Below are 18,076 nucleotides of genomic sequence, written 5' to 3' on the forward strand. Positions count from 1 at the left end.
GTCCTGACGTTCCACTTGCCTTTTATGAGTACCCTCTTCCGACAATTCATCGTGTTTCGACTTCATCGCACTTTGGATTCAATTAAACACACAATTAATTGACAAAGACAAAGATTTGTTCCGCAAAACGTAAAAGAAATTAAAACAACAATACTGGAATAAAGTATCCTGTAGACTGTAGAGGGCCGACTGCCCAAAATAACCGCGCTTTAAACATTGTCATCCACCATAAAATAAAATAATTTAAAACCGCGCCATTGACCAAACAAAAGGGAATTTCTCGAACTGTGGGGCACTTTTCGAAAAACTACAGGTAGGGGGTTTTAGGTGGCCCCTTGGGCCTCCACGGCGCCCTTATCCTCCGCGTGCCTAACTTACTCAATTTTAATAACTCAATTTTGAATTGCAACTTGCATTATTCGTATACCGCGCCATTGACCAACCAAAAGGGAATTTCTCGAACTGTGGGGCACTTTTCGAAAAACAACAGGTAGAGGGTTTTAAGTGGGCCCTTGGGCCTCCACGGCGCCCTTATCCTTCGCGTGAAAAACTCACTCAATTTTAATAAATCAATTTTGAATTGCAACTTGCATTATTCGTATACCGCGCCATTGACCAACCAAAAGGGAACTTCTCGAACTGTGGGGCACTTTTCGAAAAACTACAGGTAGAGGGTTTTAAGTGGGCCCTTGGGCCTCCACGGCGCCCTTATCCTTCGCGTGAAAAACTCACTCAATTTTAATAAATCAATTTTGAATTGCAACTTGCATTATTCGTATACCGCGCCATTGACCAACCAAAAGGGAATTTCTCGAACTGTGGGGCACTTTTCGAAAAACTACAGGAAGAGGGTTTTAGGTGGGCCCTTGGGCCTCCACGGCGCCCTTATCCTCCGCGTGCAAAACTCACTCACTCACACACTTGCGCAATTTGTCAACTTCGGGGACGAATTTGTCGGGGTTTAGGGCTATTTTCCAAAAAGGGGATGAGAATTGGTCCCGGTGCCATTATTTTCGAAAAAAAAGCGAATGTACCTAACATCAGCCCGGTCCTAGTTATTTTTTGTTTTCCCGTTTAGGTTGGTACTACCTCAAAAGCGAATGTCGTAATTAGAGACATTTAATCTGTTTCAATCGATCGCATGTGCGTGATTGTAATAGACCCTGAGTGCTGTAGATAGTTCAAACCTCAACAACTTCGCGAAAACATCATACGTTCAATCCTAAATTTTATATATCCCAAAAAGACCCAAAGATTAGAGAAAACTTCTAAATAGTTCAAGAAGTGTCCGAACATTTTGATAGGTTTTCTATAAACGGCCATCGAAAATTCCATACACCAGAGATTGTCTCCTGTCTTACGTTAGATGGTTATAGGTTTTGGGAAAGAATGTAAAACCGGGAGTCTGGGGGGTGTATGGAATACCCTACCCCCCATCTCCGCCAATCGTCCAAAGTTTTGATAGATCTAGGTTTGAAGCGAACTAGAATAAGAAGGGGGTACCGAAACGGGCCCTATTTCTTTCCTGCAAACAAATACGTAAGTAGACCAACAATTTTGATCTTTTAAGAATAAACAATCCTTGGGCTAATTCTAGTTTGCCCCTGAATCATATTTATAATTACACAATAATTGCTCTCCAAGTCAATTAAGTCTGAAAGTGTGGGATGTTAGGAAACCTCACACCCTTGACCTTGACATTTATTCAATGAGATAAATAAAAGTGCTGATAGCAAATGGACTAGACCCAAATGTGGACAGAGCGAAAACGAAAATATGTGCGGCTTGGACAAGAAATTTGCATTGGTAACCGGGGGTGCTCGAGGGATCGGCTTCGCTTGCATTAAACAACTTCTTATCAACGGAATTGAGGTAAGTACTCGAATGGAGTTTTAAAGGATGGCTAAATTAGATCGAAGGGGGTAACCTTAGTCGATATCGACGTGGCCGCTGGCCGGAAATCTACCGATAATCTTCAAGATGAATTCGGAGTGGAAAAGGTGATTTTTATTGAGGCGGACATTTCGAAAGGTAACCAAGTGGAGGAGGCCTTCAAGAAATCTGTCGCGCACTGGAAACACCTCGACATAGTGATCAATAATGCGGGAATTGCGGAAGAGCAGAACTGGGAACCTTCGATCTTGACGAACTGCGTAAGTGCGTTCTTCTTGGATTAACCCTCTGAATACCTAGTCATTGTCAGATGGGAACGGTTCATGGAACACTCAGGGGGTTGGAATATATGAGCACGAAGCGAAATGGTCGAGGGGGCACGATTGTAAATCTATCCTCCATAAGTGGTGTATATCCGGTACCTCCACTCCCCGTGTACGCGGCCACCAAGTCGTTTATAGCCATGATGGGCCGTTGCTTGGGCAACTCGATTTACGAGGACCACAACGACGTAAAGGTTCTCACTGTGTGTCCCGGGGCGACGGTCACTGATATGGATCCAACGGAGGTGGTTACGAACTCCTTCTGTCCAAACAGTCATGAGATCTATAAGGAATTTGTAGAGAAGGCGGTGCTGCAATCGTAAGTAAAGTTTTACGTCGCTCAATATGAACGGGATTTTTCAGGGCGGACGACTGCGCGAAGATCATTGTGAAGGTGATGCTTGAAGGAAAGGGGGGAACCGTGTGGGTTATTTCGGGAAACAAATCCAGACAAATCGATTTTTCGAGCATTTATCAGCAGTGTGCCTTTTAAGGTGGGGCATATGTAATGTGCACCTATAAATAAATATCTTCTTTTTTATCAGCTTGGTCCTTTTTTCTGCAACCTTTTTCCCCGGACGCGTTCCATAATAAATACAGAAAACAACATAATGTATTCGTCACATATCTCATAGTGTGACTTCGGATTTCACACCAGCAGCACTGATATGACAGTTGCTCCGATTTAAATGTCTTCTAGTCCAAGCTGGTGGTCCCAGACATGCTCTTTAGCGTTATCGGGAAGGTTTTTTTGGTAACGCGCCCGCGTCTTTGTATCCTAGTGCCGTACGTCCCGCGGCGCGACGCCTCTTAACATCGAATGGCGCCCTTGTGCTCTTCTCAGAAGAACGCAAAGAACAATGACGTATAGAGTATTTGTAAGACAAAAATCGTAGCAGGTTAAGTTTAAACCAAAGGGTTTTTGTTAGCAGCCATTCAGTAGCATTCAAAGGGCTGTAACTTTTGAACTAGTAGCCCAATTTTGGAACTGTTTGAAATTATGGATTCTACAGGCCACATTCTATAAGAAAAATTTTTTTTCCGGATCGATCTGCGACAATTTTTTTTTCAAAGCTCAAAAAAAGGCAGTGTATAACCTTCCTTTTTTACCAAAAATCGACTACACCAAAATTTCTCGGGAAAACACTTTTTCTTATTAATTTGGGTGCGTAGAATCCAAAACAATTCGTACTTTTTCGATCAGACTTCTCAATCAAAAGTTATAGACTAGAAACCAATTTCGAAAGAAAATTCAAAGGGCTGTAACTTTTGAACTAGTAGCCCAATCTTGGAACTGTTTGAAATTATGGATTCTACAGGCCACATTCTATAAGAAAAATTTTTTTCCGGATCGATCTGAGACACTTTTTTTTTCGAAGTTCAAAAAAAGGCAGTGTATAACCTTCCTTTTTTACCAAAAATCGACTGCACCAAAATTTCTCGGGAAAACACTTTTTCTTATTAATTTTGGTGCGTAGAATCCAAAACAATTCGTACTTTTTCGATTAGACTTCTCAATCAAAAGTTATAGACTAGAAACCAATTTCGAAAAAAAATTCAAAGGGCTGTAACTTTTGAACTAGTCGCCCAATCTTGGAACTGTTTGAAATTATGGATTCTACAGGCCACATTCTATAAGAAAATTTTTTTCCGGATCGATCTGAGACAATTTTTTTTTCGAAGCTCAAAAAAAGGCAGTGTATAACCTTCCTTTTTTACCAAAAATCGACTGCACCAAAATTTCTCGGGAAAACACTTTTTCTTATTAATTTTGGTGCGTAGAATCCAAAACAATTCGTACTTTTTCGATTAGACTTCTCAATCAAAAGTTATAGACTAGAAACCAATTTCGAAAAAAATTCAAAGGGCTGTAACTTTTGAACTAGTAGCCCAATCTTGGAACTGTTTGAAATTATGGATTCTACAGGCCACATTCTATAAGAAAATTTTTTTCCGGGTCGATCTGAGACAATTTTTTTTTCGGGGCCTCAAAAAAAGGCAGTGTATAACCTTCCTTTTTTACCAAAAATCGACTGCACCAAAATTTCTCGGGAAAACACTTTTTCTTATTAATTTTGGGGCGTAGAATCCAAAACAATTCGTACTTTTTCGATTAGACTTCTCGATCAAATGTTATAGACTAGAAACCAATTTCGAAAAAAAATTCAAAGGGCTGTAACTTTTGAACTAGTAGCCCAATCTTGGAACTGTTTGAAATTATGGATTCTACAGGCCACATTCGTTTCATTTGAATTTGTATTTCAGTGTTCATTTTTCCTTTTAGAAATCTTGGAAATGAGTACTTTCATTTAAATTCTAGCGCATTTGTTAATCATTTAATTTAAATAAGGTGTAAGACACATCTGGTCATTTGCGATAAGGAGTTTTAGCACATCTGGTGCTGACAACGAGGAGATGTAAGTGTTTCGAAGAATTACGCGTTTCATTTTGGAGAAGTGGGGGGGGGGGGACGTTAGGCGCGTTCCGTTGTGATTGGCGATTTATTTGAAATTTCATAAAGAAGGAGGCTTTTTTATGGTAGATGTGAGGTTTCGTAAAGTTTCAAAAGTAACATTTTATAACAAAAAATACCGTTCAGCAAAGTTGTTCGAGACATTTAACGCGTGTTCGATTTCGAAACAAGTTTTGAATAGCAGTGCAGTACAGCAAAGCCTTTGGTAAGGTTCTCTTTTTATTAAAAGTGTCTACTGTCCGAACAGTCACCGTAAATTTTCATCAAGCCAGTTTTGTTTGTCATCTAATTTTGCGTTATAAAATGAAGTAAAGAAAAAAACTAGAAGTAATTTAAGAATTTCTTATTTTATATGTCGACTGTCTGCGTGCGGAGTAGGTAATATGTCCAAACACGCGATAATGTTATTGTGAAATACAATGAAATTATTAGTTTAGTGTTGTCAGCAGTTAGGAAGTTGGCAGCAGTTAGAGAGTAACATTACCATAGAACATAGTGTGTCAAGAATGTAAAAGATTATTTTTTGTTTAATTAAATATTCACTCATTATTGTTATTCATTTATACGTGTGTAGTGAACGGCCTTTGGTTAATAGGATTTCACAGTTATCACTAAAAACAAAAAAGATTTGTTTGTGAAAAATTTACTTTAGGTATGTCATTTAAATACAATTATTGCACTTTTCTTTAATCCACGGTATATAGCTGGCAACTCTTGCGTAAACGTCCGGGTACCCGGCCGCACAGTTACGACTAAACGACACGATTCCAATCTGGCGGGTTCCATTATTTGAGTGTACCTTCACGAGAGGCCCGCCGGAATCCCCCTTGCAAGCGCCCTTCCCATGAAAGGTGGACGTGCACAGTTGACTATCGGTGACCGCCAGCTGGTGCTGACTGTCGCAGTAATCCACGTCGAGCAATCTGAGCTTAATGTGCTGCAGCTTGTTGGGCGTCATGCTGGTACGATCGGTGGTGCCCCAACCACTCAGGGTGACTTCGTCCAAAACTTCGACCTCGATGTCTTCGTCCACGCGTACGGGTCTTATGTTGTCTGCGAATTCGATAGGGGGTGATACTTTCAACACGGCGACGTCATTCTGGCCATGCCACATACTGAAATCCTCGTGCCAGTGGATTTCCGTTACTGCGTACGCTTCACCGCCGGAATTGAGGGTGTTTGTGCCTACCACGACCAGGAACGTTACGGGTTTCTCACTAAAAGTAATTTGATCAAGTGTCAATCGAAATGAGCCTTACTAAGAAACACAATGCGCAGCGGTAAGAACGTATTCGCTGCTGATGATAGAACCCCCACAGGTGTGGAAACCAAAGTGGTAGTCTGCTGAAAAACTAAGCGGAACTCGTTTGTCTACAGCTCACTGATCAAAACTTACTCATCTCGACAGTGGGTTTCGTTGACTTTCCTCGACGCGTACCCCTGATGCCTTACCGACACCTGGTAAGGGTACAAACCATCTTCGGCGTCTTGTCCCCCGATTACTCTCCAGCTCAAGTGTCGTTCGGAGGAAACACCTGAAAGCTGACCTAAAAGAGCAATCGCCACTGCAATCGTTTGGACAGTCATCTTCAAAGTGAGAAGTTCGGTTGTATGGGGGCAAGGTCAACAATTTTCGATATCTACAGATAAACTAATTTCGCCTGGCAGCCTCATTTTCATTATAGATAAACTTGATAAAATATAATTTTTTATACGCGTAAATTTGCCTGTGTACCGCTTTGTACGTGCGCGTCGATTGTTACCAAGATAGCTGCTTCGGTGATCCGGTTTGGCCGAGACAAAAGGGAGTGTAAACAAAATATGCTGGTTTGCTATTGGTTTAAAGAGGACGATAGTCGCGGAAATTGCGTTGGTTCCGTTTTTGTCTTACATAAATAGCTAAGCACAAAGAAAAAAGAACAAGTTTAAAAATTCATTATGCAAAACTAAATGACGAGAGCGTATTTTCCTCCTAATAATATTAATGCTAGGACCAGGAAAAAATACCGGTAGGCACGAGATCCTTACCCCATTCTCTTTCAAATGAGCCGCCTATCGTCGAAGCTATAGTTTAATGAAAAATAGTGGAGCGTATACAAATGCATACAAATTTTGAAATGGGCATTAGTTTTACTTTCATTCGAAATGTCTACATATGGAACATTTCATAAATGCTTTCGTAAATAGCATTGCGCATTGTCTACATTAGAAATTTCAATGAATACCTTCATTAATAAAACATACAGCATGCGTTAACAGTGTTTTTGAAATCGGTATTAGTTTTACTGCTTTCATAAATAAGAAAGTTACCATTGCACATGCGTTAAACCAAATTTTTGACACTGCGCATGCGCAAAACCAAAAAATATGAGTATGCACGGAGTCCTTGGATCGAGCCCTTTCAAATGAGTCCTATATCGCCAAAATCGGTTAAGTGATTTAGAAGGAGTACGTGTGACGGACGGACGGACGGATAGACGTCAAAGTGCAGCCAATAGCGATTTTTCACTTTGAGGAAATTACGCTAAAAAGTTAGCATACATGCGCTAAACCAAATTTTTGACACTGCGCATGCGCAAAACCAGAAAATATAGGTATGCACGGTATTCTTAGACCAAGCCCTTTCAAATGAGTCCTATTTCGCCATAATCAGTTAAGTGGTTTAGACGGAGTACGTGTGACGGGCGGACGGACGTCAAAGTGCAGTCAATAGCGATTTTTCGCTTTGAAGAAATTAAGCTAAAAAGTTAGCATCGCACATGCGCTAAACCAAATTTTTGACACTGCGCTTGCGCAAAACCAAAAAATATGAGTATGCACAGAGTCCTTGGACCGATCCCTTTCAAATGAGTCCTATATCGCCAAAATCGGTTAAGTGGTTTAGAAGGAGTACGTGTGACGGACGGGCGGACGGATAGACGTCAAAGTGCAGCCAATAACGATTTTTCGCTTTGAGGAAAATACGCTAAAAAGTTCGCATCGCACATGCGCTAAACAAAATTTTTGACACTGCGCATGCGCAAAACCAAAAAATATGAGTATGCACGGAGTCCTTGGACCGAGCCCTTTCAAATGAGTACTATATCGCCAAATTCGGTTAAGTGGTTTAGAAGGAGTACGTGTGACGGACGGACGGACGGATGGACGTCAAAGTGCAGCCAATAGCTTTGAGATTACGCTAAAAAGTTAGCATCGCACATCCGCTAAACCAAATTTTTGACACTGCGCATGCGCAAAACCAAAAAATATGGGAATGCACGAAATCCTTAGACCAAGCCCTTTCAAATGGGTCCTATATCGCCAAAATCGGTTAAGTGGTTTAGAAGGAGTACGTGTGACAGACGGGCGGACGTCAAAGTGCAGTCAACAGCGATTTTTCGCTTTGAGGAAATTACGCTAAACAGTTCGCATCGCACATGAGCTAAACCAAATTTTTAACACTGCGCATGCGCTAAACCAAAAAATATGGGTATGCACGGAGTCCTTGGACCGAGCCCTTTCAAATGAGTCCTATATCGCCAAAATCGGTTAAGTGGTTTAGAAGGAGTACGTGTGACGGACAGACGGACGGATGGACGCCAAAGTGCAGCCAATAGCTTTGAGATTACGCTAAAAAGTTAGCATCGCACATCCGCTAAACCAAATTTTTGACACTGCGCATGCGCAAAACCAAAAAATATGGGAATGCACGAAATCCTACCAAGCCCTTTCAAATGGGTCCTATATCGCCAAAATCGGTTAAGTGGTTTAGAAGGAGTACGTATGACGGACGGACGGACGTTAAAGTGCAGTCAATAGCGATTTTTCACTTTGAGGAAAATACGCTAAAAACACGGGTAGCGACTGTGAACGCCTAAAGTTAGTCCGCGCGATTTTCATGGCTGCTCAAGTGCAGAAATCTCTCGATCTTTATGACGTTTTCAAATAGTATTTCCTCTCCGATTTTTTAGAAGCCTTGAATAAAACATTAAGCGTTAAAAGGAAAAGCGAACCTCAGTTTCCCTCTGTTTTCCAGTATTTTAATATATTTGTCTCATTACTAAGTCCATATCGATTCAGTTATTATAAAAAGTCACTTTACTGAATAAATACAATATAATAGAACGTAGTTATTATGCCGTAAAGTGCTTTCAGTCTGTACGGTAAAGGTAAACACATTAGCGTATAATACAGTTTACCCACACAGCAAATGGATTTTTCCAATTGTCACTCAGTACGTAGCGATTTAGTTCGTGTGTAGTACGTAATAAAAGCAACACGACAATGAAATGTAAAACATTTGTATTTTGTGTCATTTTTGCAGCTAATTTAAATAGTACAAGTAGCAGTGCATTGAAGAATAATCAGGTGTCGTCGCAGGTATGTACAGAAAAAATGATCCGAACAAATTTTGGGGAAGAAAGCCTTTACTTTATTTTCGATGAAAGTAGTCACCTGTTACCGTTCAATATTAGTAACCCAAGGATTATCATTAATACTAATCGTCTCCAGCCTCGCATGAAAAGGGCCATTTCGTACAATTTCGTATTTGAAGTGAGAAATATGATTTTTTTTAAAAAGATCGGTATGGATTTGAAACATTCATACACGTCGAACGTGCATAATTACGACAATAGAAGATTTCTCGTGATCACCGATCAGATATCGCTAGTTGAACAGATTTTCAGTATGCTGTGGTATGAGAACTTGATACTTCTCGCAGTCTTGGTGATTGACAAGTATGACGATACAAAATCGCTCTTATTTACGGCTGATCCGTACGATTTTCAGAATTATTGCGGGAAAGCCCTAAACAAAATGCATCTGCAAAACTGTGACGATGCGATCACTGACACAATTCCGCGTACTATAAGAAATTACCAAGGATGTCCCATCTATTTCCGATCTAGTGGCCTGATGAACGCCGCGAAATACTTGGGTCAATTTAATCGTAGGAGTCTGACAATTGAGTTCGCAGTTGAAATATTGAATGTTTCTTTAAAAAATCCTCAAAAGCATCAAAACATAATTAGCGTATCTGATGCACTACTAATTAACTCTGGCAGGGGAGGTAGTCGTGAGAGTCACGTCTATACACGGGATATCGTAGTGTGGGTAGTTCCACAAACGAATGCCATTTCGCCATTGGAAATTTTGGCAGTCAACTTTGATAAGGAAGTTTGGATATTAGTTTCGGTGATTTTTGCGGTATTTACCATAACTTGGTACGTTTTGGACAAATGCAAAACAAGCTTAAGTGAAATTGTTCTGAAGACTTTTGGGATCACGCTATCTGGAAGCACCAGTCGCATTACCGAATCTTCAAGATTAAGATTTGTGATTCTATGCTACATTATATACAGTGTGCACATACAAACAGTGTACGTCTCAAACTTAATGCGGCTAATGACTTCACCTCCAGTAAGGAAACCTATACAAAATTTAAAGGAACTGCTAGAGGCTAATATCCCAATTTGCTTCGATCAAAGTGCCACATTCGTCTTAAATGCGCATCGGAATCGAGAATTTGAAGACATATACAACAAAATATTGGCAAATCCATGTCTAATGAACTCGAGGAATACCCGTGTATTGCTGGAGGGTTGGTATGCAGATTCAAATTTCTCTATCGCTATCCCATTGAAAACACTACAAGCACTGAATTTACGATTGCGTACTCCAAATTATTTTATCGATAATCACATTTTACCTCCCATGATGCAGACATTTTCATCTCTGGCAAGTAGCTGCATTATCAACAGTTTGAACACAATCATCGAAACGTTGACAGAGAACGGGTTCTACGATAAAGTAGACAGCGATTACAAATTTCACGCCGATTGTAGACAAAGGGAACTACCGCAGGAAGAAGAGGTGGTAGCGTTATCCTTTGAGCACTTGAGTGGAATTTTTATTATATTCTGTGTTGGTGTTGCATTATCTGTAGTAGCGTTTATTGGTGAACTGATTGTCCACCGTTATTCAATGTAGTTTCATCTGAAAGTTGCACGTAGCTCCTACGTCATTGGTAAGCGAATATTTTAAATCTACACCAACTACGTTCTTTTACGAGATAGGTTACGCCACTTTTTAACCGATTGAGCATTATTATTCATCCGGCGCAGAACTGGTTGACGTAAGGAAGACAACTGCCAGTTCTGTAAGCGGTCCGTGCGCGCTGGAGTGATTCGAGCAAATTCTGTAAACGTTCTGGTGGAGTCTCCAGGTGCAAGTCGAACTTTTATGCAGGCTGTTCACATGTTCACTCAGCTTAGCGATTATTTTCATTGTAAATTGAATTTTGTTTGGTAACGTAATCGGTTCCATTGACCTAAGTGTCAATTTAGCATACCTAAAGTGTAGTTGTCTTTGTGGTTTGATATCAGTACCGTTAGTTTTGTATGCAAATGGCTTGCTTTTGCGATTTCCTATCACTCTTTGTTATTGTGGTTTGAGGTAAAATAAAATGTGCGAAAAGTTCTATCGATTTTCTTGATGGGAGTGTGACATTAACCCTGTTGCTTTTCAGCTATTTTTTCCCAATTGTTTATTTGCTAAAAGGGATAGTAAAGTATTTAAAGACGCTTGGTGGTGCTAACCCTATGGTAAGTTGGAACGACGTAAGTATCTGTAAGACTATAAACGAATCGACTTCTGTGGAAAATCTACCAGGAAAGCCTTTTATAGATTAAAAAAACCTGGCATAACACACAAATACAAAAAAAATCCACTACAACAAAATGCAAAAGAGAAAAATATACAAATCAAACATCTCTAAACGTTTACAAAAAATTAGGTATAGAATCAAATGCGGTAAATAAACCAGAACGGGCAGAATACATAAAAACACGTCTACGATCAATTTATAGACAAAACAACTCGTTAATTGGTAAATTGCGTGTACATAAAAAAACAAAAAACACAGCTCTACACTCTACTCCAACGTCAACTTTAATTGATGTAACACGAAACGTATCTACAGGTGAAAATACCAGAAGTAAGTAGCCTGTAGAATCCATAATTTGAAACAGTTCCAAGATTGGGCTACTAGTTCAAAAGTTACAGCCCTTTGAATTTTTTTTCGAAATTGGTTTCTAGTCTATAACTTTTGATGGAGAGGTCCAATCGAAAGTACGAATTGTTTTGGATTCTACGCACCAAAATTAATAAGAAAAAGTGTTTTCCCGAGAAATTTTGGTGTAGCCGATTTTTGGTAAAAAAAAAGGAAGGTAAAACATTGCCTTTTTTTGAGCCCCAAAGAAAAAATTGTCTCGGATCGATCCGGGAAAAACATTTTCTTATAGAATGTGACCTGTAGAATCCATAATTTCAAACAGTTCCAAGATTGGGCTACTAGTTCAAAAGTTACAGCCCTTTGAATTTTTTTTCGAAATTTGTTTCTAGTCTATAACTTTTGATTGAGAAGTCTGATCGAAAAAGTACGAATTGTTTTGGATTCTACGCACCAAAATTAATAAGAAAAAGTGTTTCCCGAGAAATTTTGGTGCAGTCGATTTTTGGTAAAAAAGGAAGGTTGTACACTGCCTTTTTTTGAGGCCCTCAAAAAAAATTGTCTCAGATCCACCCGGAAAAAAATTTTCTTATAGAATGTGGCCTGTAGAATCCATAATTTCAAACAGTTCCAAGATTGGGCTACTAGTTCAAAAGTTACAGCCCTTTGAATTTTCTTTCGAAATTGGTTCTAGTCTATAACTTTTGATTGAGAAGTCTGATCGAAAAAGTACGAATTGTTTTGGATTCTACGCACCAAAATTAATAAGAAAAAGTGTTTTCCCGAGAAATATTGGTGCAGTCGATTTTTGGTAAAAAAGGAAGGTTATACACTGCCTTTTTTTGAGCCCCGAAAAAAAATTGTCTCAGATCGACCGGGAAAAAAACATTTTCTTATAGAATGTGGCCTGTAGAATCCATAATTTCAAACAGTTCCAAGATTGGGCTACTAGTTCAAAAGTTACAGCCCTTTGTTTTTTTTTCGAAATTGGTTTCTAGTCTATAACTTTTGTTTATAAAGAACGCTAGTCGCGGAAATTTCGTTGGTTCCGTTTCCCACCCTTCACTCTTTACCGCTCCCACTTTCTTCCAGCCCTTCCCTTCTACCTCCTTCGCCCCCAGGTTTAATAAAACCAAAAGTACAAAATAAAATATAATTAAAATTTCCGTATTTACACTAAAAATTTGTACCGCGCAGAATTGACATCCCTTTCAACAAAATTACACAAATTCTTAAACCTAAAATTAATCATCCCCCTCTTTCGGTTTATGTATCTTCAGTTTCGTACAGACTCGCATTTCGCCCCTTGAATTTTTTTGGATGCGACGGAGTACTGCTGTCATTTTCAACCGCAATTGAGTCTGGTTCGTTGGGAACAGGTGACGTGTTGGTCATTGCACTTAAATCAGGCTGCTCGACCTTCGGCTTCGGCAATTTGAATTTCGTCGGCATAGTACTTATGAACGTTTCGTATATGACGGCGTCGTCCTCAACTTCGCTGTCGGTGGAGCCTTCGCTGTCGGTGGAATCGGCGCTGTCGCCGCTTTCCAATCTGCCGTCGGTCTCGTCCAGTGCGCCTAAAAGCACCATGGGATCGTCTACGTTCAGCGTCTTGCAAAATAAGGTAGTCTGAGGGTTGAGTTTCGGCCTCGGCTGGTGTGAGAACTTGCGCTGCAACGGCCCTTCGACGTGCCCTTTGGCCGTTTTCGTAAAGTTGTGAGGTATCACCAGATTTTCCGAGAATTTCCTATAAACCGCCGACTTTTCCGCTTCGCTCGGATTAAACTCCCATCGCGTCGACGTACCGGTGCAGCTCGGCATGTAGTTGATGCCCGATTTGACGCTGACCAAGTGATTGGTCAGGGATAGGATCGTGAGCCACTCCAGGTCGTATTTTAGTTCGATTTTCGAATCCGGGCCGTGCGGAACGTCGACGAACTGTAAAAATCGCTTCTGGGGCAGACACTTGTCGAGAGACAGGAATTTGGTGACGCGCTTGCTGTCGTGCTTGAACAACGCCGCAAATTTACAGTGCAAGTGCGCGGCGAAATAGTAGCTCGGCTGTAAATACTTCAGCAATTCCTCGCAGGGCTTGCTACCCAATTTACCGGACTCCATATCGTCCCTGCAATCATCGGTAAAGACACGGACATTCGCAAGTTAAAAGCAAGGGGTGTTTCACTCTCGGGAACGATGTACAACATTTTTGAGAAATTACAGGGGATGTTCAGAAAACCGAATAAACAAGGGAATACAAATATGTACCTGAAACTAATTACTAACAATTAATGGAATATGTGTGGAAGTAATTATTTCTTTAGTTTTGCGCCAGTCATTAAAAGGTTTGTACGCCTTTTCGTACCTCTTTCTTGACTTTGTGGGAAGCGAATATTGGACTACGGCGGCCGCAGCTTCGGCTACATTATAACAACGTCTCGCGTAGGCACTTTAATTTCCGAGTCAAGTAGTGTCATTTTACTGACGAGTTTTGTATTAAATTTTACCCAAAATCAAATTTTAATATAAAATTTCAATTTTTATACTTATAGAACTTTTTTTAAAAAATGGGAAGTTTTTTTGATAAAATAAATAAACTTTAATTAAACGAAATATTTAAAAACAAAGAAAACAATAACTATAAAAAATAAATTTCGTCTGTTTTTCCGCCGGGAGAGTGCCCAGGATGCAGTGGTGACAGGAGTCATTATAGATGTTTAGTAATGTCACAGATGCCGCCGGTAAAATAACGGTGCGGCCGGTAAAGTGACAGTTGCGGCCAGTAAAGTGACAAACGACAGGAAACGTAGTTTGCTCTGCCTCTGTCATGGGAACTACAATTTCCTGACAGAAAGTAGGCATGAACATGAAGGTTTCAGGACGATTTTGGATAAAATTAAGTATTTTTGAGTGCACTTAAACTACTAGTTTCTCGGATATTAACCATATAATAAAAAAACGTACAATTACACGTAGAAATAAAAAATGCATTCAATTACAGGGGTTCTATTAAAAAAAATTTACCATTTTGGCGCCCTACTTTGTGGGTGCACCCTGTATAATTTTAAATATTCAAACTAACTATAATTAGATGCTAATTAGGTGCATGAATTAAATGCTCCTTTTTTTTTAAATTATTACATGTTTTTCCAGGTTCATAATTTAAAAAAAAAGGAGCATTTAATTCGGGAATAGGGCACATAATTAGCACCTAATGCTTAACCGCCTCGCCTCGCTCCGATTACACTTGCGTTTTGCGCATCCCGATTTTTGCGTACGAATTTTGTTTGCCTTCATTAGAGGGACCCACCATACAAATTTCGTTCAAATTGCTTCATAAATAATAAAGTTGCATTTTGCGCATGCGTAGTGCGATTTTTAGCGCAATCCACCTAGTCTTACGCTTGCTTAGGACCGTTGACACATTGCTCGGCTAACATTAAAACACATGATTGAAGGTGTCGCATGGCTGCTCCGCCTCGCCTCGCGCATTTGTTCAAATCGCGCCCGTCGATTCTAGAACGCGACCGATCGACATAGGAATCCAACGTCAAAACTGCATCGTTCTAACTCTCCTCGTTTCCGGAGAAACGCTAAAATATGAAAAAAGCGACATGTTTAGGCAATTGGGGAGGGAGGAAGGGGGGGGCATAAAATCCACCTAGTCTTACGGTTGCTTAGGACCGTTGACACATTGCTCGGCTTCGCCTCGCACATTAAAACACATGATTGAAGGTGTCGCATGGCTGCTCCGCCTCGCCTCGCGCATGTGTTCAAATCGCGCCCGTCGATTCTAGAACGCGACCGATCGATATAGGAATCCAACGTAAAAACTGCATCGTTCTAACTCTCCTCGTTTCCGAAGAAACGCTAAAATATGAAAAAAGCGACATGCTTAGGCAATTGGGGAGGGAGGAAGGGGGGGGGGCATAAAATCCACCTAGTCTTACGGTTGCTTAGGACCGTTGACACATTGCTCGGCTTCGCCTCGCACATTAAAACACACGATTGAAGGTGTCGCATGGCTGCTCCGCCTCGCCTCGCGCATTTGTTCAAATCGCGCCCGTCGATTCTAGAACGCGACCGATCGACATAGCAATCCAACGTCAAAACTGCATCGTTCTAACTTTCCTCGTTTCCGAAGAAACGCTAAAATATGAGAAAAGCGACATGTTTAGGCAATCGGGGAGAGGGGGGGGGGGGCATAAAATCCACCTAGTCTTACGCTTGCTTAGGACCGTTGACATATTGCTCGGCTTCGCCTCGCACATTAAAACACACGATTGAAGGTGTCGCATGGCTGCTCCGCCTCGCCTCGCGCATTTGTTCAAATCGCGCCCGTCGATTCTAGAACGCGACGATCGACATAGAATCCAACGTCAAAACAGCATCGTTCTAACCTCCTCGTTTCCGAAGAAACGCTAAAATATGAAAAAGTGACATGTTTAGGCAATCGAGAAGGGGGGGGGGCATAAAATCCACCTAGTCTTACGCTTGCTTAGGACCGTTGACACATTGCTCGGCTTCGCCTCGCACATTAAAACACACGATTGAAGGTGTCGCATGGCTGCTCCGCCTCGCCTCGCGCATTTGTTCAAATCGCGCCCGTCGATTCTAGAACGCGACCGATCGACATAGGAATCCAACGTCAAAACAGCATCGTTCTAACTCTCCTCGTTTCCGAAGAAACGCTAAAATAAGAACAAAAAGTGCCAGTTATCCCAAAACGCTCTTTTTTATATTTTCGACCCCCTCCTCCCCCAAAAGGTATTTTTTTTAAATTACAGATGACGTGTCCCGGCCCGTACTTGAGATGGTGAAAGTTTAATTAAAATATAAGGAATCACGAAGAAGTGCCTCAAAAACGTTACTCGCGTCTCCTCGCCCCCCCCCCCCGTCCCCAGCCGGCCGGCGATCGAACCTCGGAAGTGCTCCTCCCCCCCTTTCGCCGGTACGACCGCACAGATTTCCTGTCATTCCTCTAGGAAAGGCGGGGCGGGGGGGGGGGGGGGACGTTCGAAGCGTGTCGACGTCCTGCATACGTTTCGCCGTCCCGCATACGTTTCGCTACCTACGCCTTCCCGTAATGCCCTTTCTTATTTTTCCCGCAAAAAAAACCCATTTTACCTCCGAAAAGCACACTTTTTCTTAAAAAATTCGCAAATTTACAATCAATATTTTGGATAATAATTATCTGGGGGCTCTTCTTTTTTTCTTGAGCCCCACCTATAAAAATACCTGCAACTCCTGCTACTTCACCCTGTTTACAGGCCTGACAATTAGTACCGGGTATAGATCATGTTTGATTTATGGTCCTTGCAGCCGGATAACATTTAAAAATAAGAAACGCCAAATTCAAACAAAGTGTGTACCCATATAAGCACATTTTCATTGATTACAGCAAAAAATCACCACTTGCAACGTCGTGGACCACAACAGTACCGAAACGGTACAAAAGTAATCGACCGGCTATTGATTTTTTAGTTAGTGGAAAGTATAAGGAAGGAGTGTACACATTTTCGAGATGTAAGACACCCCCCCAGTTAAAGCATACTTAAAGTAGGGTTTGAACTTGAGCAGCTGCCTAATATTGCCATAATTCCAAATGCCGCTAGGCCAGTCGTGACTGATAAAAATGTCGAGCGGGCCCGTCACCTGCTTCAACCTGAAAACGTCTAAATTACGTATATGGTAGACGCTTCGTTTCGTGTCGTTGCTATACGGCGGCTTCTCACTACGACCCTTTAAGTAATCATGGCTTTTATATATACCCGACAAACCTCCTATCCGTATACCTACAAAGAGAAATTACACGTACCACATCGACTAATAAGCGGTGACGAAACCTGCAATATTCAGAACGCACGAATATCCCATGTAATAAATGTTGGGCGCGACCCACCCTCCGTACGGTAGCTCCTGTAGGTAATTCGAAGCCTCGTGATTGCCGCCAATGAAAATGGTCAAGATGGGAGCTTTCAGGTCACCGTTGTAGTACCTAAACGTACAAAGTGCAGACGTAAAGTAAACGAAAGCGTATCTCACTTGTAAAATGAACACATGTCGTAATATTTCGGAGGGACGGCCATACAGTACAAGTCCCCCTCGTTGCGAGTCGCTTGAAAATCACCGCAAATTATTAGCAAGTCCACCTTCATCTTCTCCTGTACTTCCATATCTTTGATCGTATTGTAAATGTTTTCCAGTTCACCGTGGGCACAACCTTCGATCGCGACCTTCATTCTGTCGTTCCTTGGTCGTGGATTGATATGTAATCAACGCTATGTACAGTTTTATATACGCAATGGGGGTATATAAAAGTTGATTAATTAATATTCATTTTCACAAAGACATAACCTCACAAACTATCAACGGACATAACCTGTCAAATTTGAAATT

At 41.1% G+C, this 18,076-nt stretch overlaps 3 protein-coding genes across 3 annotated transcripts; 1 reads left to right on the plus strand and 2 right to left on the minus strand.

The window, feature by feature from the left end:
* Positions 1-1,733: 1,733 nt before the first annotated feature.
* LOC116181140 (15-hydroxyprostaglandin dehydrogenase [NAD(+)]-like) lies at positions 1,734-2,757 on the plus strand. Its single transcript, XM_031501416.1, has 4 exons — positions 1,734-1,872; positions 1,920-2,153; positions 2,204-2,535; positions 2,580-2,757. Exons 1-4 carry the CDS (start codon positions 1,777-1,779, stop codon positions 2,707-2,709), a joined length of 792 nt encoding a protein of 263 aa, XP_031357276.1. The 5' UTR covers positions 1,734-1,776; the 3' UTR covers positions 2,710-2,757.
* A 2,559-nt stretch (positions 2,758-5,316) lies between these two features.
* On the minus strand, positions 5,317-6,298 carry LOC116180476 (chymotrypsin-1-like). The gene is made up of 3 exons (XM_031500474.1): positions 6,086-6,298; positions 5,949-6,041; positions 5,317-5,906 (listed from the first exon to the last, which is right to left on the minus strand). The coding sequence occupies exons 1-3, from the start codon at positions 6,274-6,276 to the stop codon at positions 5,351-5,353; spliced, it is 840 nt and encodes a 279-aa protein (XP_031356334.1). The 5' UTR covers positions 6,277-6,298; the 3' UTR covers positions 5,317-5,350.
* A 6,520-nt stretch (positions 6,299-12,818) lies between these two features.
* Positions 12,819-18,076, minus strand: LOC116180472 (lariat debranching enzyme). The gene is made up of 4 exons (XM_031500470.1): positions 17,723-18,076; positions 17,524-17,675; positions 17,232-17,472; positions 12,819-13,805 (listed from the first exon to the last, which is right to left on the minus strand). Exons 1-4 carry the CDS (start codon positions 17,917-17,919, stop codon positions 12,947-12,949), a joined length of 1,449 nt encoding a protein of 482 aa, XP_031356330.1. The 5' UTR covers positions 17,920-18,076; the 3' UTR covers positions 12,819-12,946.

This window comes from Photinus pyralis, unplaced genomic scaffold (assembly GCF_008802855.1).
Source record: "Photinus pyralis isolate 1611_PpyrPB1 unplaced genomic scaffold, Ppyr1.3 Ppyr1.4_LG9, whole genome shotgun sequence".
Classification (NCBI taxonomy): domain Eukaryota; kingdom Metazoa; phylum Arthropoda; class Insecta; order Coleoptera; family Lampyridae; genus Photinus; species Photinus pyralis.

Coding starts and splice junctions, on each gene's coding strand:
- LOC116180472 (XM_031500470.1), bottom strand. CDS start 17,919: ATGAAGGTCGCGATCGAAGGTTGTGCCCACGGTGAACTGGAAAACATT. Junction 17,676..17,722: donor GACATGTGTTCATTTTACAA/GTGAGATACGCT, acceptor TTGTACGTTTAG/GTACTACAACGGTGACCTGA. Junction 17,473..17,523: donor GTGCGTTCTGAATATTGCAG/GTTTCGTCACCG, acceptor TTCTCTTTGTAG/GTATACGGATAGGAGGTTTG.
- LOC116181140 (XM_031501416.1), top strand. CDS start 1,777: ATGTGCGGCTTGGACAAGAAATTTGCATTGGTAACCGGGGGTGCTCGA. Junction 1,873..1,919: donor TTCTTATCAACGGAATTGAG/GTAAGTACTCGA, acceptor ATTAGATCGAAG/GGGGTAACCTTAGTCGATAT. Junction 2,536..2,579: donor GAGAAGGCGGTGCTGCAATC/GTAAGTAAAGTT, acceptor GGGATTTTTCAG/GGCGGACGACTGCGCGAAGA.
- LOC116180476 (XM_031500474.1), bottom strand. CDS start 6,276: ATGACTGTCCAAACGATTGCAGTGGCGATTGCTCTTTTAGGTCAGCTT. Junction 6,042..6,085: donor GAAACCCACTGTCGAGATGA/GTAAGTTTTGAT, acceptor AGTTCCGCTTAG/TTTTTCAGCAGACTACCACT. Junction 5,907..5,948: donor GCTGCGCATTGTGTTTCTTA/GTAAGGCTCATT, acceptor AATTACTTTTAG/TGAGAAACCCGTAACGTTCC.